Below are 23,484 nucleotides of genomic sequence, written 5' to 3'. Positions count from 1 at the left end.
TTGCCACCGTCTTGAAATTATTAGTCGTTTTTGAACATGGAGCCCTACATTTTCATTTTGTGCCAGGCCCTGTAAATTACATAGGCAGTCCTGTCCACAGCACGTACCACGTGAAACAGGTGCCTTTGACTGGCTAGCCGGAAACAAAGCTTCGAATCCCCCACCCTGAGTGTGGTGACACGGAGCGGTTACAAGGCTACAGTGATCTCCCCCACGTTTCTGGTGGAAGGAGGGTGGAGAGGGTGAACATGAAGATCGGTAAGAGTCATTGCTAAGCGTCCCCCTCCCTGGGCTGTGGGTTCTGGAAAACGACCCTTGCCCCAGAGCCCCAACTACCTGTCTGTGAATATATAGCCAGTGCCACCTTGGGCTCATTAACTAACCTCTCTGAGCCCCTGTTCTTTCTTTTCTCCAATTATAAAAGCAATAAAAGCTCATTATAGAAAAATTGAAAGGTGCAGAAAAACAGAAGGAAGAAAAGGTCACCTCTCTTACCTAACACACATATTTTCCCCATAAGGCACAGCGCAGCCTTACCATGTAAGCACGGTCACTGGTAACACTTTTGGGTTTTCCTTCTGGCCTTCTCCCTAAGCTTCGCTCTTTGACATATGTAAGGAAAGACCATCTTCTTCTCCCCCCAGAAAAGAGCACTGGTCACCATGGGAGCTTCTGCGGCAGGCAGCCCAGCAAAGCAGAGGAGGAGCAGAGGAGTAGGAGCCGACTGCAGGATGGCACAAGAAGGTGGCAGTGCCATCCGCTGTGCTTTCTCTACGCAGAGGTGGGGTTGGGAGAAGAGTCCCGACAAGCAACCCAGCCCCAGCCGGGACACAAACCCACCCCAATAGCACCCTGCTCCGCCAGTTCCTGTCGCCACCAAGATAGCCACGTGGTGGGAAGAAACTGGGAAGAGAAATCTTCAGCTTTGGGGGTGACGTCCTCAAGGGGCTGAGCAGACATGGGCTGGCGGGTTTTCCTCAAGCCACAGCTGTCCTGGATGAATGGACAGGGTGACAATTTCTAAGACCAGCCTTCCTCCACGACTAGAGAAAGTGACTTCCGTGGGGCGCTGGTGGCGGTGAAGGAGGGAGAAGCCGGGAGGAAGCTGTAGGTGCTCGGCACCCTACTACCCTGCAGGCTGAGAGTGTCCGGGAAACAGCCGCAGCATAAAGGGGCTCTCGCGGAGTATGCATCACTGCATATCCTGTTTTTCACACAGCATCTCATCACATACGATTTTCCATCCTACTATAAAATCTTAATAAGACTTATTATTTTCCATTATGTGTACATACCACAATCTATTTGGCACTCTAATGAATATCATTGAAGTTAAAATTTTTCAATATTTAGGAATATTCCCTTAGGCCATAATCCCAGGAAAAGAATAATTAGATTTAAAGTATTGTACAGCCGGACGCAGTGGCCCATACCTGTAATCCAAGAAGTTTGGGAGGCTGAGGTGGGAGGATCGCTTGAGTCCAGGAGTTCGAGATTAGCCTGGGCAACATAGGGAGACCACATCTCTAAAAAATTTTTTTAAATTAGCCAGGTGTGGTGGCATGGTCACCTGCATTCCCAGCTACTCAGGAGGCTGATGCAGGAGGATTGCCTGAGCCCGGGAGTTTGAGGCTGCAGTGAGATACGATGATGCCAGCGCATGATTTTTAGGACACTTAATACACTGCTTTCCAGTTACACAAATTTACAATCTATTACATTAAATGAGAGCATGGGTGCACGTGGGGAAAGACACACACACACACACACACACACACACAGACCAGATAGCAGGTTCCTTGAGAGCAAAGACTGTGGTGGCCATGTGGGAGGTGGAAGGGCACCGGCACGGCCTTCCGAGAATACCTGTCCTGCTTTGGTTAGCCAGAGTCTGGTGAGGGACTGGAGCGACCCAGCCAACAGGGGCGTTGTGGAAGGCTGAGGACGTGGGAAGAGACCAGCCTGAGTAGAGGGCTCAGCAGACAGACTGGGGCAAGAGAAAGAGCTGCCGGGTTTGAGGCTGGTTACAGTTTGCTGTGTGAAATGTAACGTAGCCCCTGATTCCTGTCTCCCCTTAAGGTCTTCTGAAGATCATCTATAGTCTCATCTCCCAGTTTCCTCTCTGTGATTAGCAGCTTAGAAATGAACCTTATTGTATTTATGCAGCGAAGTGTCAGGGCCAATGTCTTTGCCCCACTCCTCTGCCTTTCAGACCTGGCCTTGAGGCCTCTACACTCCCAGGAAGCAAACTCCACATAGTCTTCTTTTCAAGCAGGAAACCTATCTGCCCCTCGGCCACTGCTTCATGAAAGCCCAGAGCAGCCGTGGAATTGCTCTTGGGGACAGAGCACATTTGGAAGCAGAGCACAATCCACTGTGTCTCTGAAGCAAAATGGGCAACAGAAATGGCCTCATCCTGCCATCTACAGTTCCTCTCTGGTGGCCCACAGAGGTGCTGTCACCCCTGCAGGGTTACCTAGTGCAGCATTTTAATCTGAATTAGATGCCGATATTTAAAACTTGACAGCTCTCCAAAATCAGGAGAGGAGCAGGGTGTGGTGGTGCACAGCTGTGGTCCCAGCACTTTGGGAGGCCAAAGTAGGAGGATCATTTGAGGCCAGGAATTCAAGACTAGCCTGGGCAACATAGCAAGACCTTATTTATGAAAAAAAAAAAAAAAAAAAAAATTAGCCAGGCATGGTGGCACATGCCTGTAGTCCTAGCTACCCAGGAGGCTGAGGCAGGAGGATCACTTGAGCCCAGGAGTTTAAGGTTGCTGTGAGCTGTGATTGAAGCCGGCACTCCAGCCCAGGTGACAGAGCGAGACCCTGTCTCAAAAATAAATAAATAAAAACCTCAATAAGGCTGGGTTTTCTTTAATGAGTAAGAAGAGAAAATAAGAGAGGGATCCTAACTGATCACTTTTGGGGGTTGCTAGGGCACCAACTGAGTATTCTGAAAACTAATGATTATAGGGAGGGAATGAAGCAGTTATCTGCCTTTCTTGTGCAGACGGTATTCCAGGGTGCATCATGGACTTTTTAGATTCCACTAAACATTCAGACTCTCAAACCAACTATGAGCCACTCTGGGAAGACCATAGGGCAGGAACCACAGCTGGCCTGCAGCTCCGTGCAAGGGAGACTCACCGTAGCATGGGTATAGAAGCTAGGCTGGTGTAGAAGCCTGGTGCCCACAGGTACCAATATCTCTTGTAACAAGTCTGTAGACAAGAGTTTCCAGGGCCCCAACAAGGATCCCTGCTCTCAGGGAAGCTCCAGCAGATGGCATCTTCCAAAGAGGGACGCCACAATACTGGTGTCCCACATTATTTTAGAAACTTGCCACGTCAAGAGGTAAAGTTTAATTTTTATAATGAGCATCACTACTGATGTAATTTTTTTAACTAATGAAAACTTTGAAATAATAATAAAGTGGATACAAAGAAAATATAATGAAACTGAGATTCACAATATATTTCTAAATTTAAAAGGTGCAAATTACAAAGAGAATGTAGACTATGATCCAATATTTTGTAAGAGTGAGAACCACAAAAATATCAGTCAGCAGCAGTAAGGCGAGACCCTCCACCGGCACAAATGACTATGACTCGCTGAAGGCTCAGATAATCACTGGCATTTTGGGACAATATTTTTTAATTAAGGTATTACATTAATTATATTTTTAGATATAATGCTATTGCACACTTAATAGACTACAATATAGTGTAAACATAACTTTTATATGCACTGGGAAACCAAAAAGTTTGTGTGTGTGACTCGTTTTATTGCAATAGTCACTTTACTGAGACGGTCTGGAACTGAACCCGAAATATCTCCAAGGTGTGCCCGTAAGAACATGGGCTTAGACAATTGCTTCTCTCCTTGATTTTTCCCCTATTAAAGAGGGGCGATAAAAACATTCTAGGATGAGCATAGAAAAAGAGTTGGGAGTTGAGGGGAGTTAGGAACTGGTGATAGTCTCTGCTCCTAACCAATCCCCTGATCTCCAAGGTGGGAGGATGACAGAACCCTCAACACATGTGGGGACTTAACGGAGAGGAGAGGACTTTCACCCTGCTCGTCAGGACGCCCAGGAGGTGGCGGCCTAGCAGTACTTCCCCTACCACTATGAAAACAGCTCTACACAAGGACGGCCGGGACCCTGGGACAGCCCTCACACGGCTCCCTCAGGCCACACGCAGGGTGCAAGCCAGATTTCCCCATGTCCCCCAGTAGGGTGTGAGAGTCACCCAGTGGAGAGAGAGCTGCTCTTGCAGTCAGGATAAGGGGAGCTGCAACAGGGACAAGCAGGGTCCACACGGTCCGAGGCTGGGGAGAAACAGGCGTCATGGAGGCCAAAGTGGAATGAGGGAAACCCATGTCTGCACTTCAGAGGCCGGCAGCCCAAGGCACGAAATGACTGCAAACCACACACAAACACACACACACACGCACACACACAGAGTCACGGCACAGAACTGAGAGCCATCCACTCTTCTGACGGGGTCAGAAGAAAAATAAATGCTGAATTGAATTCTCATCCAAAATCACTGAGAACACCCTCAAGTCAATGAGGAAAAATAAACTGGCAGCGTTTGCTGCTATCTGAGGGAACTGCGGTTCAAAATTGGAATTGGGTACAGTCAGAGAAAAATTAAGTTTTTTTTGCATACCTAAGTTCATGGCCTGTGACAATCATAGCTGCTACATGTTCTCTCAAAAGTGCAGTCTGATTCACAAAAGCCAAAATGTGGAAGCAACCCGTGTCCACTGTGGATTAATAAGCAAGTATGTGGTATGTACACACAGAGGAATGTCATTTAGCCTTGGAAAGGAAGAATATTCTGACACACGGTACAACACGGATAGACCCGGACATTATGCTAAGTAAGCCAGTCACGGAAGGACAGATACTGTATGACTCCACTGACATGCCACACCTGCACACGCTTATTCATGGACACAGAAGGCAGAATGGAGGTTCCTAGGGGCTGGGGGAGGGCTGCCAGGGGGTTACTGTTGAACAGGTAGGGAATTTCAGTTGGAGAAGATAAGTAAGTTCTGTAGATGGACAGTGGCGGCAGCTGTACAACAGTGTGACTATATTCAGTGTCACACAACTGTTCACTTAAAAATGGTTAAAATGGCTTTTTCCCCCACACCCTTCCTTTTGCTCTTCCTTGCAACAACGGGTCTGGTTGTCGTCTGTGGTGTGTGTATCATGCTCTGTAAACCTGTATCTTGCTCTATAATCCTATCTTTCTCTCCTCAATAAACTTCATTTTCATGCTTGCCTTAAAAAATGCTTAAAATGGTAAATGTTAGTATATTTAATTTTTTAAAAAACTGCAGTCCATAAGGTTTTGTATAACTTCTGTAAGCTATTATACATCTTTCCAATAAGTTTCATTTTATGGTTTAAAATTCTTACAATTTGGTCAGGCACGGTGGCTCGAGCCTGTAATCCTAGCACTCTGGGAGGACGAGGTGGGTGGATCGCTCAAGGTCAGGAGTTCGAAACCAGCCTGAGCAAGAGCAAGACTCCGTCTCTACTAAAAATAGAAACAAAAAATTAGCCGGGCATGGTGGCTGGCGCCTGTAGTCCCAGCTACTTGGGAGGCTGAGGCAGGAGGATCGCTTGAGCCCAGGAGTGTGAGGTTGCTGTGAGCTAGGCTGACGCCATGGCACTCTAGCCCGGCAACAGAGTGAGACTCTGTCTCAAAAATAAATAAATAAATAAAAAGTATTTTAAAAAAAAAATTCTTACAACTAAAGGCTCTACCTAATCATGAAGAGTTAGCAGGTGCCCTACATACAGGATATACCCAGGGAGCCCATCCCAGTGTGTCAGGATAATCTCTGAACTACAGAATTTACTTCTGGATCTTTCCCATCAATTCCCCAACTAACTGGGATTTGCGTGGCCCAGTATATTAATAAGAAGAAAGCTGCAGTCGAGCCTCACCCTTTCTCTCTCCAAGTCTCTCCCCAGACGTGCCAGTGACCACCTTCCCAGTGCCTCCAGTACGGCACCACAGTCAACCCCCAATCCAGACATGGTCATGTCTCCTGATCTGAATCTGCCACCATCTTTTCCTAGGGCACAGGGTCCTTCAGCTCCTCCCTAAGGTCTACCCCACAGCCTCCTCCCACCCTTCCTTCTGCTCAGGCAGCCGCCCACTCTACTTACAGTGTTACATAAGAGGCTGCGTGGTCTTTGGTGACTGGCTTTTTTCACTTAGCATGTTTCCAAGGGTCATCGTTGTCATAGCATGTATCGGTACTTCATTTCTTTTTCACTGTCAAATAATTTCCATTGTATGAATATACAACATTTATTTTATCCATTTTTTTAACCGATGGACATTTAGATTGTTTCTACTCTTTGGCTATTGTGAATGGTGCTGTCATGAACATTCACGTTTTTGTGTGGATGGAGGTTTTTCAATTCTCTCAAGTATATCCTGAGCGGAACGGCTGAGTCATTTGGTAACTTTATGTTTAACACCTTGAGGACGCACCGGTTTTCCACAGCAGCAGAAAGAGTTTAGGTGATTAGAGTTCAAGGCTAGAGAACAAGCCGAGCAGCGTGCGAGTGGGTGACAGTGGAGAAGACGGGCCAGCTAGGGGAGAAAAGAGGTGAAACCCCTGGGAACACCTCGTCCTCCATTTGCGTGAGCCTCAGCCCCCTGAGGAGTCACACAGAACGGGCCCCAGGATGGCTTCCAAAGTCAGGTGAGGTGATGCATGCAAAAATGCTTCAACAAAGCAAAAAGTGGCTTAAAATTTTTTCTAATTTCAAGGAGTATTCAACTGTAGTATCTTTGTTTCAATGACGCCAACTTTGCACAAAAGGGACTGTAAAATCTACGCTAAGGGACAGGAGCTGCCTGACCGCAGAACCTGAGCATCTGCACGGGGCTTGCTGAGCACGGGAGACCAGCGATCCCTCCGCACCTTTGTGGGAGGAGCTCGGCAGAGAGAAGCGACATCCACGTGAGCAGTTAGCTAAATGAAAATGCTTCTCATCACAAGTATCTCAAAATGAAAAATCTTTTAAAAGTCAGCAGTATATTTAGAATAAATCACAATGCAAAAAATATAGATTGCATTTTTATAATTTTTTTATAATTCCGCAATTTTCTATGATGGCTCCATACTTCTAATCAAAGTAATACAAATCAAAAAGGACAAAAACATATAAAATTTTTCATAACGTAATGATATGCGCATTTAAGTATTCCCCAGAAAGTGTCTCTAGAACCCCTACCACACCTTTGACAGAACACCAGGCATTATCAACTATTTCCTCCCCTCCTTCCAATGTGTATTTTAAAAATGAGGATTAAAGCCAAAATTCTCCTTCAGAGTCAGCCCACAAAATGCTTGTGCCAACCCCATTTCCTTTTGGGTTTTTTCCTCCCCTTGGTGAAGGTATTTGGAGAAATGTTCACATCTTCAGACTGTTTTCAGTTTAAAGAAAGTTAGTTAGAGCTGCCACAGCCCAAACCCCAGACGCCTGTGCAGCCAGTTTTGTGGAACAATATACAGTCCTGCCCTGTCCTTTGAGGGGTGGCACTGCACATAAGGCGTGGACTGACCTAAGCCACACAACGCCCCTGGGCAGGACTCCTGTCGTTTCCCTAGTAATGCCCCTCTCTGGGGCAGTGCCAGGAAGACCGATGGACAAACTCTCCTAGTTGAATGAAGAGAACCTCTGTCCATCCCTGCTGATCCCTTGCGCTCTGTCTTGGAAATTTGAAAATTAACTTCTGGATGCAAACAAATAAATCTCCAAAGTTTACTAATTTTCAACACTGATTACGAGTCTTTGCCTTAGTTGTATTTGTCCTGAGTCTATATCTTATTAAAATAGAAGAGCCCAATCCACTGACCGTGCTCCCAAAACAATCCCTTAAATGATTATAACAATCTTACAGTCTTCCCCTGGAAAGCAAAAACAAACCCCCTGTCCTTGTACTTCCCAACTGTGAAAAATTCTGGGGCTTCCCTTCCATTGTCTGGGTGAGCAACGTGTTCATCAGTGGAAGGTTGGACAACAGGGACGTGGTGAGGAAGCTGCAGGGGGGTCTTTATAACTTCTGAACTGGTCTTGCTGGCAGGTCCAGCTGGTAGGTCCAGCTAGCGAGGCCAGCATTGTCACGGAAACACACAGCTGCAACGGATGGATGCAGAACTCCAGCCAGAGCAGATGGCTGTGGGTAAATGTTAATTAATATTAAATGACACCAGATGATCATGAGTAATTGATGTAAGGGTCAAGCTAAATAAGTTACTTCCTTTGTCATTTTTTTTTTTCTAATAAGTTCAACTTTCTTGTTTGGGGATTCTACATGTTTTCACGAGTTTATTTTCCTTAAGCCAAAAATCTTAAAGTCTTCATAGTAAGGAAAGATTTCTAGTGCAGTAGGGAAAGCACAGCACGTGTGCCACATATCAGTCCCAGCTCCTGCCTGGGCGGACCTGGACACGGGCCTCTGGCTCCTCTCCCATCTTCTCCTTGATGTCTTCCATCACCTCCACGGGCCCCCTGGGTTGATTACTAGCACACACCTCCTCCTCCTTCACAGTCACAGGTTCAAATAACCGCTCTCTCTAAAGGACTCCCTCATCTCCAGCCTCAGGCTCCTACAATTCTGGCCCAAAAAGCACAGCCACTGTGCAGCATCTCAGTATCACAGTAAACTCAACAAGTTTACTGAACTTGCAAAGCTGAACTTCTCATCTTCCGCCAGAAACCAGCTCCAACTTTCCCATGTTTACTCTTCCAGCACTCAGGCACCTGTGACTCCTCTCAATCCCTCCTCCGCCTACCCCCAACTCCATCAGTCAGAAAGTTTGGTCAATTTTTTCTTTGCAGTGTACCTCATCTGACCCTTACCCAGTCACACCTATCACCAGCTTCCCAACCTCAAAGACAGCAAGAACCTGCTCACAGCGCTCCCTGCCTTTGGTCTCTCCCCACTGGTAACGTGACAGAGGTAGAAGTCAAAGCTAAGACTATCTGACTCCAAAGATGCTCCCTCCCCCCTTCAAAAAACCCAACACTCCTCCAATGCCTATCATTCGAAGTCCAAACTCCCTAACCTCTCAATTCAGGTTTCTCTAAATCTAACAATCCAATCTTGCCAGATTCTCCTCTCCATTCAAATGGGTGACATGCCCATCCCCACCAAAAGCGATACATTTCTGCTTTGGTTTCAATTATTCTGCCTACCCAAAATTACCTTCTCCTAGAGTTCCATGCTTATGTAAATCCCACCTCTTTCATGAACTAGTTCAAGCTATACCTCCTAAATTCCTATAGCCATCATTCATAAGTTACTTTGCAATTAAGAAATTATTATGACATCTTGTCTATTATTATCTTGAATGTAAATTCACAGTAGGGATTCCTCATACATTGCTGATGGGAATATAAAGTGGTATAGCCACTTTGGAAAACAGGTTGGCAGTTCTTAAAAAGCTAAACATAAAATTACCATTTGTATCATTAAACTCCTAGGCAGCTACCCAAAAGAAATGGAAACATACATTCACACACAGATTTGCACACTAGTGTTTAGAAAAGCATCATTCATAATAGCCAAAAAGCAGAAACTTGAATCACCTTCATCTGATGAATGTACAAAATGTAGAATATCCAAACAATGGAAGACTATTCTGCAGTAAAAAGGAAGAAAGTGTTAACATACACTATGACATGGATGAACCTTAAAAACATTATGCTAAGTGAAAAGAGATCATATACTGTATGAATCCATTTATGGGAAATATCTAGAAAAAGGCAAATTTATATAGAGAGACAAAGAGAAGATTATTGTTGGTTGCCCAAGGTGGCAGTAGGAGCAGAGATCTTTTTGGGAGATAAAAATGTTCTAAAATTGATTTATGGTGATGGTTTCACCACCTGGTAAATTAAATCACTGAACTGTATACTTGACATGGTTCAACTTCATATGTAAAATTTCAATAAAGCTGTTAAAAATAGATCTATCATAGGCATCCAAATATTAGTTGAATCTTTAACTTATCTGTTTACCTTTTCTTAGCACCCCTTTCCCCTGCAACTAGACCCTAAACATCTTTTTTTTTTTTTTTTTTTTTTTTTGAGACAGAGTCTCGCTTTGTTCCCCGGGCTAGAGTGAGTGCCATGGTGTCGGCCTAGCTCACAGCAACCTCAAAGTCCTGGGCTTCAGCGATCCTACCGCCTCAGCCTCCCGAGTAGCTGGGACTACAGGCATGTGCCACCATACCTGACTAATTTTTTCTATATATATTTTAGTTGGCCAGATAATTTCTTTCTATTTTTTTTAGTAGAGACGGGGTCTCGCTCTTGCTCAGGCTGGTCTCGAACTCCTGACCTTGAGCGATCCACCCGCCTCGGCCTCCCAGAGTGCTAGGATTACAGGCGTGAGCCATCGTGCCTGGCCCGACCCTAAACATCTTGAGGGTGAGGACTAAGTCTCTCACTTAATTTCATGCCAATTTTTATAAGAAAATGCATGTAGCCCAAAGTTATACATACACTGTGTGCTCTTAACTATTCGTGGATTTGATTTCTACCTTGTCAGGCTATGCAGTGATGCCATGCCACAGCATCAGGGAAGAAATGGTCTATGAGAACATCAAGGCAGAATAGCCGGGTTTGAAATGCAGCTCTTCCACTTTATAGCTTCACAGCAAGTCAATTGTTTGTTCTAAGCCATGTCTAAAATAAGGAAAATAATGGTAGCTACCTCATAGGATTGCTTAAAGAACAAAATGAAGACAAAATGTTTAGCCCAGAGCTTAGAACATGTAGAGCCACTGAATGTTGGCTTAAAACACACATACACAATCTCAACACAAATGCACACACACCAGAGAAATCTCTCAAACTGGAAACCACCTTTATAACAAAGGGGACAACTAGAGATCCACCTCTTCTTGTCATTCAGCAAGCAAGAGTGGCCCTGGGACATCTTTTCTCCCTCCCAAGTCCACTGAAGTTTATGTGTGACCAGAAATACTGCTACACATTTAACAAATGAAACTAAACATTCCCTGACCTTCGACATTTGACTCTCCATAGTCTCTCATCCTACAAGGTTGTATTTCACATCCCAGCCCCCTTGTGGTTTAGCAGGAACACAAGTCTAGTTCTAAACAATGAATCGTGGCAGTGACCAGAGCCATGTGTCTGTTCAAGACCCTCCACAGCTCTTTCTCGTTCCCACAACTAGCAGTATACAGGTGGAGGGTCCTCAGTCAGCCCAGATGAGGACGATGTGGAGCACATCCCCCAGCTACCCAGCAACCACATGGAAAATGGCTGAGAAATAAACTTCATTCTATGCCTACAAGCTCTGGGGGTTGTTACCACAGCATAGCCTAGCCTAGCCTGACAGATCACACAATGGAGCTCTCAGGCTATGGAATTATTTTAAATCTCTTACCCCTAAACTTTTTTTTTTTTTTAAGAGGCAGGTTCTGACTCTATGGCCCAGGCCGGAGTGCAGTGGCACAATCATAGCTCACTGCAACTTTGAACTCTTGGGCTCAAGCAATCTTCCTACCTCAGCCTCCCAAATAGCTAGGACTACAGGCATGCACCACCACACCCAGCTAATGTTTTATTTTTTGTAGAGATGAGGTCTTGCTGTGTTGCCCAGGCTGGTCTCAAACTCCTAGCCTTAAGTGATCCTCCCACCTCGACCTCCCAAAGTGCTAGGATTACAAGTGTGAGCCACCATGCCTGGCCCCACAACTTAAGAGCCTTTATTCCCCTGGCTTCTGTGACAAGCCACTCTCTCCACTGTCAGCCTCTCTGACCATTTCTCCACTTCCTCATGGACTCACTTCCTCTCATTAAAACCATGCTGTTAACCAAGGTTTCATCCTCAGCTCTTGACTCTTCTCATTCTACATGCTCACCAGGGAGATCTTACCCACTTATTTATCTGGCTGCTCCACAAGGATCAAATATGCAACACATCCAAAAGGAAATGTATCAACTGCCCAGCCCCCTTCAGACATGCATTTCCTCCTATATTCCCCACCCTCAGGCACCAGCACCAAATTCTACTTAGTCACCCAGGCCAGACACCTGGCAGCCATGCACTCCCTCTCCCTACCCCAATCTCATTTGACCAACCAGTCTTGGCAATTTTGCCTCCCTTAAGTGTTTGTTGTTGCTATTGTCTGGGGAAGGGGAGATGGTTCATTTTTTGCTTTTTTAATGCTTATTACAGTGATACTAACAAATTATTTCAGTCTCAGGGAAAGTCTTTGGTGTCAGGCATGACAATGATGTTCTATTTGAAAAGGAGGACAAATAGTTTAGTCCAGACCAAGAAACAAGAAAGCTTTAATGTCTGAGTACACAATGAAACCATGCCAGTCGCAACCTACAAGGTTTGTCTCATCTCTTGAGCCACCTGTATGAGTAAAGGCCTCAAAGCACTGCCAAGGCTTTCCTTCTTTATTAAATTCCCTTAAGCATTACTCATTATTATTCAAAATCTAAGACAAGGCAAATCTCACCAAGCATTTATGACTGGTTCTCTTCTTCTTCCTATAAATAAATCCTTAAGATTTATGGTGAGAAAGTACCCCCTAATTCATCTCTACTTTCTCTAACCTGCTTGATTTTCTAAAATTGAAAAAAACTAACTCTAGTATACTGAAACCAAAGCCAAGGTTTCACAACACCTTCAGCTCAACTACCTTTAATGCCCCTAATCAAGGTAGAACACACAAATGTTATCTGCACTTGCAGTAAAGAACTCTGAGTGGCTGGTGTCTTTTGGTTAGTGTAACCATTACACAGCAGTATGTGCTTGTCATCCCTGGCCTTCTTCGGCCTCTAAAAATATTCAGAATGTTTATTCTCCACATAGAAGAGTTCTCACAGCAGCACACTCAGTTACAAAAGGACCACAAAAAATGTTTTATTGCTTTACAACAAGCCAGCAACAAACACAACTGAATACTTATAAACATGACTCTTCTAAATTCTCAAAAGGAATTCCAAGGCCAGAATGTGTTCCTCCACTTAACTGCATTTGTTAAAACTGAAATCCACAACTTCTGGCAAGTACTTTAATATTCTCTAGCAGAACCAACACATTAAGAGGCAAAACTTAAAAAAAAACCTGTATCAAACTTACTGCCTATGTCTGATCACGTAATTGAAAAGCCTTTTATGGTCAATCCAGGCAGTGCTATTAGTGCACATTTTAAGTGATCATCTTGGGCTCTTTTAAGAACCTAACACTTTTTTCCTTCTACAAATTCTGCAGAAAGAGCTGTCAAGAAAATTGTTCTAAAATCCCAACAACATGCAGCAACTCATGCCTCATTTCCTCTTCTTTCCTCATGATGGAAAATGTAGTCAGGCTTTAATTTGGCCCGATAAAAGCTGTAAAGACTAGGCCTATTTGTTCCCACGGTATAAACAGGAAGCCCAAACTGATTATTAGGTAAGAAAGGGTGATACTTTTAAATACTTTGTATTATTCTGGAAACACTAGCACTTTCCTTTCAGTGGGTACCAAATAACTATGGATTAAGTCACCATTTTAATAATTTTAATTCAATATCAAGAGTTACTTGGCAAATATTCTTAGTATTATCTGAAAATGGGGTGAGCGCTGCCAACAAGATTTACATGACTTGCCCCAAAGTGTAAATTTAAAACCTGACTGCTGGGATGGCCACCAACCTGAAATTTCTTACTCTAAAAAACATTACCAAATCAAACCAATTTTTTTTTAAGTCCAAGGTTTTCTCTTTCTTCCAGGCAAAGCATGGTATTTTTCTCTAACACTGTAGTCAGGGCTTTGCTTATTAACTTATGTGGGTGGCATTATATTTCTAGATCAAACAGTTTAGTTGGCTGATAGGAAAAAGGTTTTATAGTTTAGGACTATATCATAGGACTTGTTAATTCACAATGTGTGTGAACACAATTTTTCAATTTTTAATTGCTGCAACAGCATAATGTTAAGGCAACATCAGAAAACAGAGGTGGCTGAAAACACTAAGCCCTACTCCTTGCCTGGGAGAACCAAATGATAAGATGTTACTAAATCTTTTAATACAAAAACTTTCCAAAATAATCTGTCGAGCCTGACTTTGCAGTTTAATCTTTCATGTTTTATGGCAGTGAGAGAGAACCTGGGCTGTAATTCCCTTGGCAAAAAAAATTCAACATTTGATTTACTCACAAGCCTTAAAATGAGGAAGGGAAAATATAAAATAAGTTCTCCTTGCTTGACAACCATCCTTTTTAATCATCTATTTTTATACTGTATCCAGGCTACACCTGGGCATGGATGGCTAACTTGGATATAGAAAATTTAAAGTATCACATCTGGAAGAATCACAAACGAGACAATAAACTTCTCAATCGGTACATCAATAGTCAGGGTAAGCAAGAAAAGGGCTTTACCAAGAGGTTGACATTTACACTTTTTGACAGAACTGAAATACACTGAATTACAGAGCAAAGTCACTGAAACAATAAGAAAATTCTGTCCATGTAAAGGCTGTTTTTTTTACCCCCCAAAAGTGTGTCAATTCTGATACTCACACCACACAACTGGTTAAGAAAATAAAGCGCAGTGTTTAGCAACTGGGCATCCTAACTACCGTAAGAGGCACTCTGTGCTCACCCCTCCCTGGCAACCGCTGAGGTCAGCAAGGCCAGGAGCAGGGAGAGCCTCCTATTTTTCAACACAAGCCGCTGCCGTCTCTTTATTGAAGCCCCGGATGGAGAGATCATAGACCACTTCTTCTACTTTCTTCACATCATATTTCAATCCATCATAGCGCTTCCTGAGGGAGTCATTTTTCAGGTTGAGAAGACGGAAACCGGAATCCAGCTCATTGATGAAGGTGGAGATGTGGAGAGGCCGAGAGTAGTCTCCAGCAGTCACGCTGTTGACCGACAGCCTCGACTACACAAGGAAAGAGAAACAGGCACATTACAATGCGGCTCCTCTCCGGCATGTCTTCCTCCAAATCACACTAGAAGAATCTCAGGCGTAAACAGCCTTACTGATGTTTTATCTCACGGTACATGTAAGCACAGACAAAATAGGACCTTCTCCTGAAAAGAACCCCACTGAAAATGAGACAATTTCTGCCAAGTAAAGATTTAATGTAACTAACATCTTCTAAAATTTCTCTAATTTCTTAAACTGGTTGTTGTGCAATAAAGTATATTAAATTATGCAAGTGTCAACTTTGTAGCTCATCTGCTCATGTACAGAAGTGTGATCACAGCAGTTCTGCTACCTCTTCAAATCTAGGCCAGTGATTGTATTTCTAGAGCCCAACTACTGAACTGCAACTCCAGTCACCCAGAATCAGTGAGACAAAGAGATGGGATAAGAAACTAAAATTAAGTCACTGCAACATTGTCTTGAAGAATAGATAAGATTTATTTCAAGACCCAACTCAAGATTCCCCTTCTCCACAAATCCTCCTCATTCTTCCCTAAACTACCGCTCTAGTGCATTCCCAACACATACAGTCTTAAACACACCTCACACTTAACTAATATTGATAAGGAGCTTCACGTTTACTGATCAGGTGTCTCCACCAAGCCCGAGGCAAGTGATACAGCCTGCCAGCGTCCCCATCTTTCTAAGTGAGAGTTACTCAGACTTTCACCACACACGTATCCACTCCGATAGACTCCATTTCTGCCTCCCCTACGGGCAAGGCACTGCAATGTTAAATACAAGCTGTCTGTACAACTTCAAAGAAATATGCTCAAAGTGAGAGGATATGCGTTTTTCCCTATTTCCTCCTCCTACTGGCCGGAGTGAAGATGTGAGCGGCCAGAGCTAGAGCAACAGTTCTGGAATGTAAGGGAGAAGCTACAAGATAGGACTCATGGCCAAAGATCAGGGAATGATCATACCAGCCGCGGACTACTCTCCTCTGGAGGAAGGACAGGCAGACTTTCTCTTAAGCAGCCAGATAGTAAATATTTTCACCTCTGCAGGCTGCACAGTCTCTGTCACAACCACTCAACTCTTCTATTGACAGCTTTTTTCTTCTTTAAATTTTAGTAGGACAACTTCCCAAGAGAGAGATTAAGGGGATAAAGCATAAGAGTAACTTCTACAGTTATACTGTTCTCTAAAATGATTAGATGAATTAACACAGTTACCAGGAACATACATCTTGCCATTACTCTAAAAGAAAGAGGTATTATCATGTTTTAAAAATTCATACATTGGACCAGATGCAGTGGCTCAGGCCTATAATCCCAACACTCTGGAAGGCCAAGACAGAAGGATCACTTGAGGCCGGGAATTCAAGACCAGCCTGGGCTACATAGCAAGACCCCATCTCTACAAAAGAAAAACTGGCCAGGTGTGGCAGTACGTGCCAGTAGTCCTAGCTACTCAGAAGGCTGAGGTAGGAGAATCACTTGAGCTCAGGAGTTCCAGCATGGGTGACAGAGCAAGACCCTGACACTATTGAAAAAAAAAAAAAATTTCACACAGTAAGCAGGCACAATGGCACACACCTTTAGTCACAGCCACTCAGGAGGTTGAGGCAGGAGGATCACCTAAGCACAGGAGTTCAACACCAGCCTAGGCAACATAGCAAGAACCCCATCTCAAAAATACACAACTCACACATTAGTAAGTATGTACACCTACTTCATCATGTGGACTGGCTTTTGACACCTACCAAACTACAACATATACAGTGCACAGTCATTGACTACATGGTGACCAACAGATGGCTTACAAAAGAATTAAGACTTCTTGAATTTTGATACCCATTTAAAAAACTGACAGTGAAGTGGAAATATCAAAAAAGCAACCAGCAAATTACTAAGCTTACCAGTTCACTAGCAAGAATTAGGACTCCTGAGAGGTAATCTTCTACATCCAGATGAAATCCTTTCTCCCGATCTGGCTCAACTAAAAAGCATCAAAATAAAGTCATGATGTGAATGCAATTTAAGCTTAAGAATATAAAAATATATATATGATTTCTCCCTAAGAAAGTGAAGAAAGGATGAAACTTTTAAAACCTGGCTTTTGAATGTGTTCACACCCCTGGCAAACTAGACCTCACTGTGGAATTTTCAAGCTCTTAAGCAAAATCCAATTTTTCTTTCTATTCTTATCTCAAAAAGTAATACCACCAAGAATGGTATCCAGTTATGTTAGAGAATATCTCTTCTTGTTAGAAGGTGCATGCTCAAGCAATTAAGGGGGAAGTCATTATATGTGCAACTAACTTTCAAATGGTCCTCACACACACACACACACACACACACACAAGCGGAAGACTGAGCAGACATGGCAAAATGTCAGTAAGCGGTAAATCTAAGTAGGGTGTAAACAGGTATTCATTGTACTATTCTTTCATCTCTTCTGAGGACTTGAAATTTTTAAAAATTAGATTTTAAAAACTAAAAGAAACACCCAAGTACAAATGAGCAACCCATTCACTGCCTATTTTTAGTTTTGCTGTTTTAGGGAAGTTTTGGTCTTCCCTGTTAACCAATCATGATCAAAAAATATTTGGGGAGAAAAAATATTAGCACACATTTTTAAAAACAATACAGTATAACAACCATTTATATGTCGTTTACATTAAATATTATAAGTGACCTAGAGATGATTTAAAGTATATAGAAGGATTTGCATAGGTTTTATGCAAATACGTCATTTTATATAAGGGACTTGAGCATCCTCAGATTTTGGTATCAGGAAGAGCACTGGACCCAATCCTCCTTGGGTACTGAAGGGTAACTGTAACTGGTTTTCTAGTTAGTTCTTATTTATTTTAATAAATACAAAGTACAAGCAAGAGCCCTTTCCACCAAAAACTAAGCTACCATGCCTGACACTACAGATCCCACCAAGGAAAACACTTACTGCCAAGAATTTCTGTAACTGCTTCTCGAGTCACTAGTGTTTCTGTTTCCAAGTATACAACAAATGCTGCCAAGAAGACCAAGCGCTGCAACACAAACCTCCAGTGTTCATGAAATCTGCATGAAAGTAAGCAAGTTCAGGTTTCAAGGTTAGGGACCTTGACAAAGATTGGTTTAGCACAGTTATGTCCAAACAGTTTAGAAATGGGATCCTTTTTCCCATAAAATTTTATGTGAAACTCAAATATATAAAACACGTAAGAGCAATATGACATTCATATATATTAGATGGATTTAGCATAAATGTTTAAGTGCAAATATGTAATATTTACTTACTATAAGTTTAATCAATAAGAAGTATGATTTAATTTTGATGAATATGAAAATTTACAATTAAAGATTATCCATGACATGGGCAATTGTGCTGTAGAAGTTTAATCAGTAAAGAAAATGATATTACTCTGAGAAAAATAAAAAGTTGCAACTGGATTGATGACGACTGCAACTGTGTATGAGCCTCAACATCTAACTTGTTCCTACATTTTCATTTGAATGTAATATATCAAGAAAATCCTGATTCACAAAAGTACCATTTGCAATCACTAAACAAATGGACTTAAAACCTCAGGATACTAAGCTAGAAGCCTGAAAAAGGAATAGGAAGTTTTCCAACCTCCGGGTATTTATGTTATGCCTCCTGATTTGCAAACGTGGCAACAAATTCAGAAACATTTCTCTACATGAGGCCAAACAAAACCTTCTGAGGGCCAAATCCAGCCAGAGGACAGCTTGTGTGTGACCTTCAGAGTACGTGGTCTTTAAAGACCCTACCAGTTCTACACTGTGCTTTAGTTATATTACCTTAAAGCAAGGGTAGGGAACTTACTCTGTAAAGGGCCAGGTAGTAAATATTTCAGTCTTTCTAGGCCACTTTCACTGTCTGTCACATATTCTTATCTGTGTGTTTTTCTTTTGTTAACAACCCTTTAAAACATAAAAGCAATTCTTAGCTCCCAGAAGCAGCTGGCCTCCAGCAGTTTCCAACCCTTGTCTTAGAGAATCTTCCTGTGAGGTTATACTATCCACCCCAACTATGTATTGCCCATATGTGTGTCTTAAAGAACATCTTTTTCAGTAGGAAAATGCAAGTAGAAATTCTTGATCATTATACCACAGTTTATCAACACTCAGATGCAATTTTTCCCAGTTTAACACTGATAAAATCAAGATATATTTTATAATCCACATTTCACAATTATGACTGGCAAAATTTTTCTTCCCTACAGGAACATAAAATAATGATGTATCTTAAAATTAATGGTGTTGTAGATTCCATGAGATATGGCATAAAATAGTAGCTAAATATGTCATTTGATAGTGAAATTCAAGCTTTCAGGGAAAACTCAACTCAACATATACATTGTCACTTAATCCCATAACTTTAATAGCATAACCATGGTTCATACAATTTCACAAGAAACTGGAATATAGCAAAAAGATGTTCTCAATTTTGACCTTCATACTATTTTCTTTTTAATTACTTTTTCATTGCAAAAATCATACATGTTCCCTAAGAAAATTTTTAAAGTAAAAAGGAGGAAAAAACAAAACCACCAATTTTGTCACCACCATTATCAGTTTGATTCTTTTTGTTATGTAGAGGCATATTTACCTAGTTGTAAGCAATCCTTCAATACGTATACTTTTTTGCCTGCTTTTTTTTACTTAACATTATAAAATAATGCTATTTTTCTTACAAACCTGTAGTATTGTTCAGCAGGAAACTTGGTCTTCAAAGATGTTAGATGTGTTTTTACTGTACCAAAATGTTCTCGAGCTTTCAAACACCTCTTTGGAACTGATCACAAAAGATAATCAAACGTAACAATAAAAAGCTTACAAAATTTCACGTACCGTTCTTGCTTAATAATCTATGTAGTCTATTTGGAAGTTAATCACCTTTTTTTATTTTAACCTCACAACCAAATGTACACATTTCTGCTTTTCGACCTGGCTCTCAAAATATCATCTCTAGTTTTCCTATTGATTAACCATATTGAAAAATAAACAAGCAAAAACTTATTGAAATGGAATATGTTAGGAAACACATTAGTAATTATTAAGTTGTCATAAATAACCTCATACTTCAAGGGCTGTGCACCAGCTGCTATTCCTATTCAGTCCTCAGAGGATTCCTAAAACTCAACTGCTTCTAGCTCCCATATTTGGTCAAAAAAAAGCCTTTTACATTATTCGCAATCAGGCTGACCAACTCCATACCATGGAGAAAAATGGCTTGCCTCTGACACCAGTAAGTTACATTATTGTATCACTCTCTAACTGAAAATATATTTCAGCTCTTTTGGCTATGCTGGCTGCACCTTACAATAAAGGTTCCATATCTTGACATATTTGATTTTCATTCAAGGGGCTGGCTTAAACACATTAACTTGAGAACATTTTATACCATCCACCTCATATTTACACGCATATTAAAAAGTATTCAATCACAGAAAGGTTGAATTCAAATATACAAAAGGGCAAAAAAAAAAGCAGCTAGATCCACAAAAGAGTTATTAAATAGCTCTAATTAGCATCATCAGAATTCCATCACAACAGAAAAATCCCTATTTAAATCACACTATGTGGAAGTGAAAAATCAACCAAAGCATAAATATTAATAATATAAACCTATAAAATGATCAAATCACCTATTTTTCAATTTTTACTCACCATAAAGCACAACGGACATTTTCATAATAAAATATCTTCTGGACCGAAATTAACTCTCTAAACAAGAGATTGATAAATTGGATAAAACATATTCAAAATCAAAACAAAGAACTTACTGTCCTGAAACCCAGCACCCTGATGGACCCCTTGCAGTAGAGTTAAAATCTCACGAGCTGTTTGTTCTAAACTCTGTACAACTTTTCGGATTTCCTAGAGAGAATTAAAAATCAAAATCAGATAAACTCAACATTATTATTATTACAGACTCATACCAAACACACTAGATAGCTTATTTGATCTACCACACCTTACTTACATTCAAAATGCTAATAATCTTCACAAAGACTAAACTTATACAAAAAATAACCAGGGATGAATTCTGACTTTTCCACTTATTTCCTCTATGAGACTTTAGGAAGTCACTAAACAGCCTTGGAGTCCTCAGGTGACCAGAATAATAGCCAACCACCCACCCCAAGTATCCAATTGGGACACTATAAAATGAAGATTTAGATGCAATACAAGAGTATTTTTTCACTAATTCATATTACAAATATTCACTGAGCATATTTATATGCTAGGCACTGTGTAAATATCAATGAACCAAGCAGACAATCCCTTTCTCTGGCAGTTTATTGTGTAATGGGGGAGTTAGACATTTTTTAAAATAATCACCACAGGGCCCGGAGCAGTGGCTCATGTCTGTAATCCTAGCACTCTGGGAGGCCAAGGCAAGAAGATTGCTTGAGCTCAGGAGTTCGAGACCAGCCTGAGCAAGAGCGAGACCCGTCTCTACTAAAAATAGAAAAATTAGCCGGTGTCCTGGTGCAGGCCTGTAGTCCCAGCTACCTAGGAGGCTGAAGCAGGAGGATCGCTTGAGTCCAGGAGCTTGAGGCTGCTGTGAGCTAGGCTGATGCCAAAGCACTCTAGCTCGGGCTAGACAGAGACTCTGTCAATGTATGTATGTATGTATAAATAAATAAATAATCAACACACAAAAAAAGTTGACATACTACTAGAAAACATGACAAGAAAGAGATCATTTAGATTGTGAGGTCAAGAGAGTGAATATGAGATAACCAGGAAAAGAACAACAAAGAAGCAAATTCCAGGAAAAGCAAACAGTACATGCAAGAGTCCTGAGGCAGAACACTATCTGTAGCACTAGAGGAAAGAAAAATAGGTAAAGCCACACAATATACAAAAGGAGATAGCGTAAGATGAGATCGGAGAGAAAGACCTTGTGGGCCACAGGAGAATAGATTTTTATCCCATGTGGGATGCGAAGCCCTAGGAGAGTTTTAAGCAGGAGGGGGTCACATGTGTTTTTAAGACACCAACAACAAATGCATGAAATGCGCGGTGGCTGAAACTCTAGCGAACCAAGCATTTGACAGAAGTGCTGAAAAGAAAGAAAACTGATACTCAAATGAGGTAGGTGATGCTGAAAAGCCCAGACCCGAACACGGGGAATCAGTAGAGAACATTAGAATCTGGGCCAGGGGCGAACGAGTACCCTAACCTGAAACTAGAGGGGAAGCAACCCACCCTCGGAGGCGTCCCCACCACCCGCGACTGAGCGACGGAGAAGGGCTAGGCGATGTGGCCCAGCTAGGCAAGGGAAGGGAGAGGGGGTGGGGAGGGAGGGGGCTCGCCTCTCGGATATCCTGCTCGGCAGCCAAAAAGCCCTGCAGCTCCACGAAGATCTCGCTCACAGACATGGCGCCGGCTGCACAACAGTCAGCCAGTGCAGCAAGGGCAGCCAGAGAAATGGGCTCCGGAGACAACCAGCGTAATCAATCGCAACGACCGCCGCCGCTGCCGCCGCGTCCACCCGGCCCTACGCTACTGCCGTCGCTAGGGTCCTCCGAGGTCCGCGGCGCGCTGAAGGCCGGGCTGTCCGCCGCGCTGCCTGAGGCACCGCCCGCAGCGTCCGGTGCCGAGGCCCAGAGCGTCCAGTGCCGAGGCCCGCAGCGTCCGGTGCCGAGGCGCGCGTAGAGAGGGCCTGGGAGGGAGATGGAGTGGGCGGGGCTTCCGCCTGGGGTCTTCAGACAGGCATCGCCGGAAACAGCCCGCGGGGGGGGGGGTGTGCCCTCGTAGCACGTGGGCCTGAGGGAGGGGCGGGGCGCGGGAGCGGGGTTTTATCTTGTGCGTATATATTTATTTTACATACAACATCTAGAGGGGGAGAAATTGTTTACGACAGAATAATATGTGTAATAAAGCAAGGTGCCGAAGGATGTAGAGAGAGTGCAGCCTGCGTGTAGAAATAGGGAACAATGCATTCAAATTTGCAAAATATGCACGAGAAAATAAAAGTACGTAGGTAGGACTGTCAGCAGGGGATGTGTTGGGAGCAAAAATTTTCTCTATGTAATTCTTTTTTTATTGTAATGTCTTCTCTATATGGTTGAATTGCCTATTTTTAAATTAAATGGATTTGTAAGCGTGTGCAGTGCTTCCACGCAACACTTGCTTCCTCTCATTCCCCTTCCCCGACACGAGCAGTGTAACGCTTTCTTCTTTGTCCTCGAAGAGTTATCCCATACACTTGCCGTGCACATACGAATGCGTGTGTTGCACTCTCCAAATGAATTAGAATGATTCTTATCAACTAACTGGTACTTCGCTGCTTGCTTTGTGCCAGACATATTCTAAATTTTTTACGTGAGGGATCAGAAATTTATTATTATATGAGAAGTGAAGTGGATATTATTGTTATTTCACAAATGAAATAACTATGGTAACAGAGATTAATTGACTTGCCAAAGTTTGGTTCCCAGTGGCGAAGCTGGGAACCAAATGCTTTGTCTTAATCACTAAGCTATTATC

The 23,484-nt window shown here is 42.5% G+C and overlaps 1 protein-coding gene across 2 annotated transcripts; it reads right to left on the bottom strand.

Moving 5' to 3' along the window:
* Positions 1-14,286: 14,286 nt before the first annotated feature.
* TSN (translin) lies at positions 14,287-22,459 on the bottom strand. 2 transcript variants are annotated; one of them, XM_069473729.1, is made up of 6 exons: positions 22,308-22,459; positions 20,769-20,862; positions 19,681-19,777; positions 17,921-18,036; positions 16,875-16,954; positions 14,287-14,965 (listed from the first exon to the last, which is right to left on the bottom strand). In XM_069473729.1, exons 1-6 carry the CDS (start codon positions 22,371-22,373, stop codon positions 14,732-14,734), a joined length of 687 nt encoding a protein of 228 aa, XP_069329830.1. In that variant the 5' UTR covers positions 22,374-22,459; the 3' UTR covers positions 14,287-14,731. The 2 variants fall into 2 exon arrangements, with proteins under 2 accessions (XP_069329830.1, XP_069329838.1); XM_069473737.1 differs by lacking the exon at positions 16,875-16,954 and having other exon boundaries at positions 14,828-14,965.
* Positions 22,460-23,484: the final 1,025 nt, after the last annotated feature.

The sequence above is a fragment of the Eulemur rufifrons genome, chromosome 1, assembly GCF_041146395.1.
Source record: "Eulemur rufifrons isolate Redbay chromosome 1, OSU_ERuf_1, whole genome shotgun sequence".
Lineage (NCBI taxonomy): Eukaryota > Metazoa > Chordata > Mammalia > Primates > Lemuridae > Eulemur > Eulemur rufifrons.
Note: the sequence above shows the minus strand (reverse complement) of the source record. Positions and strands in the feature narration are given on the sequence as shown.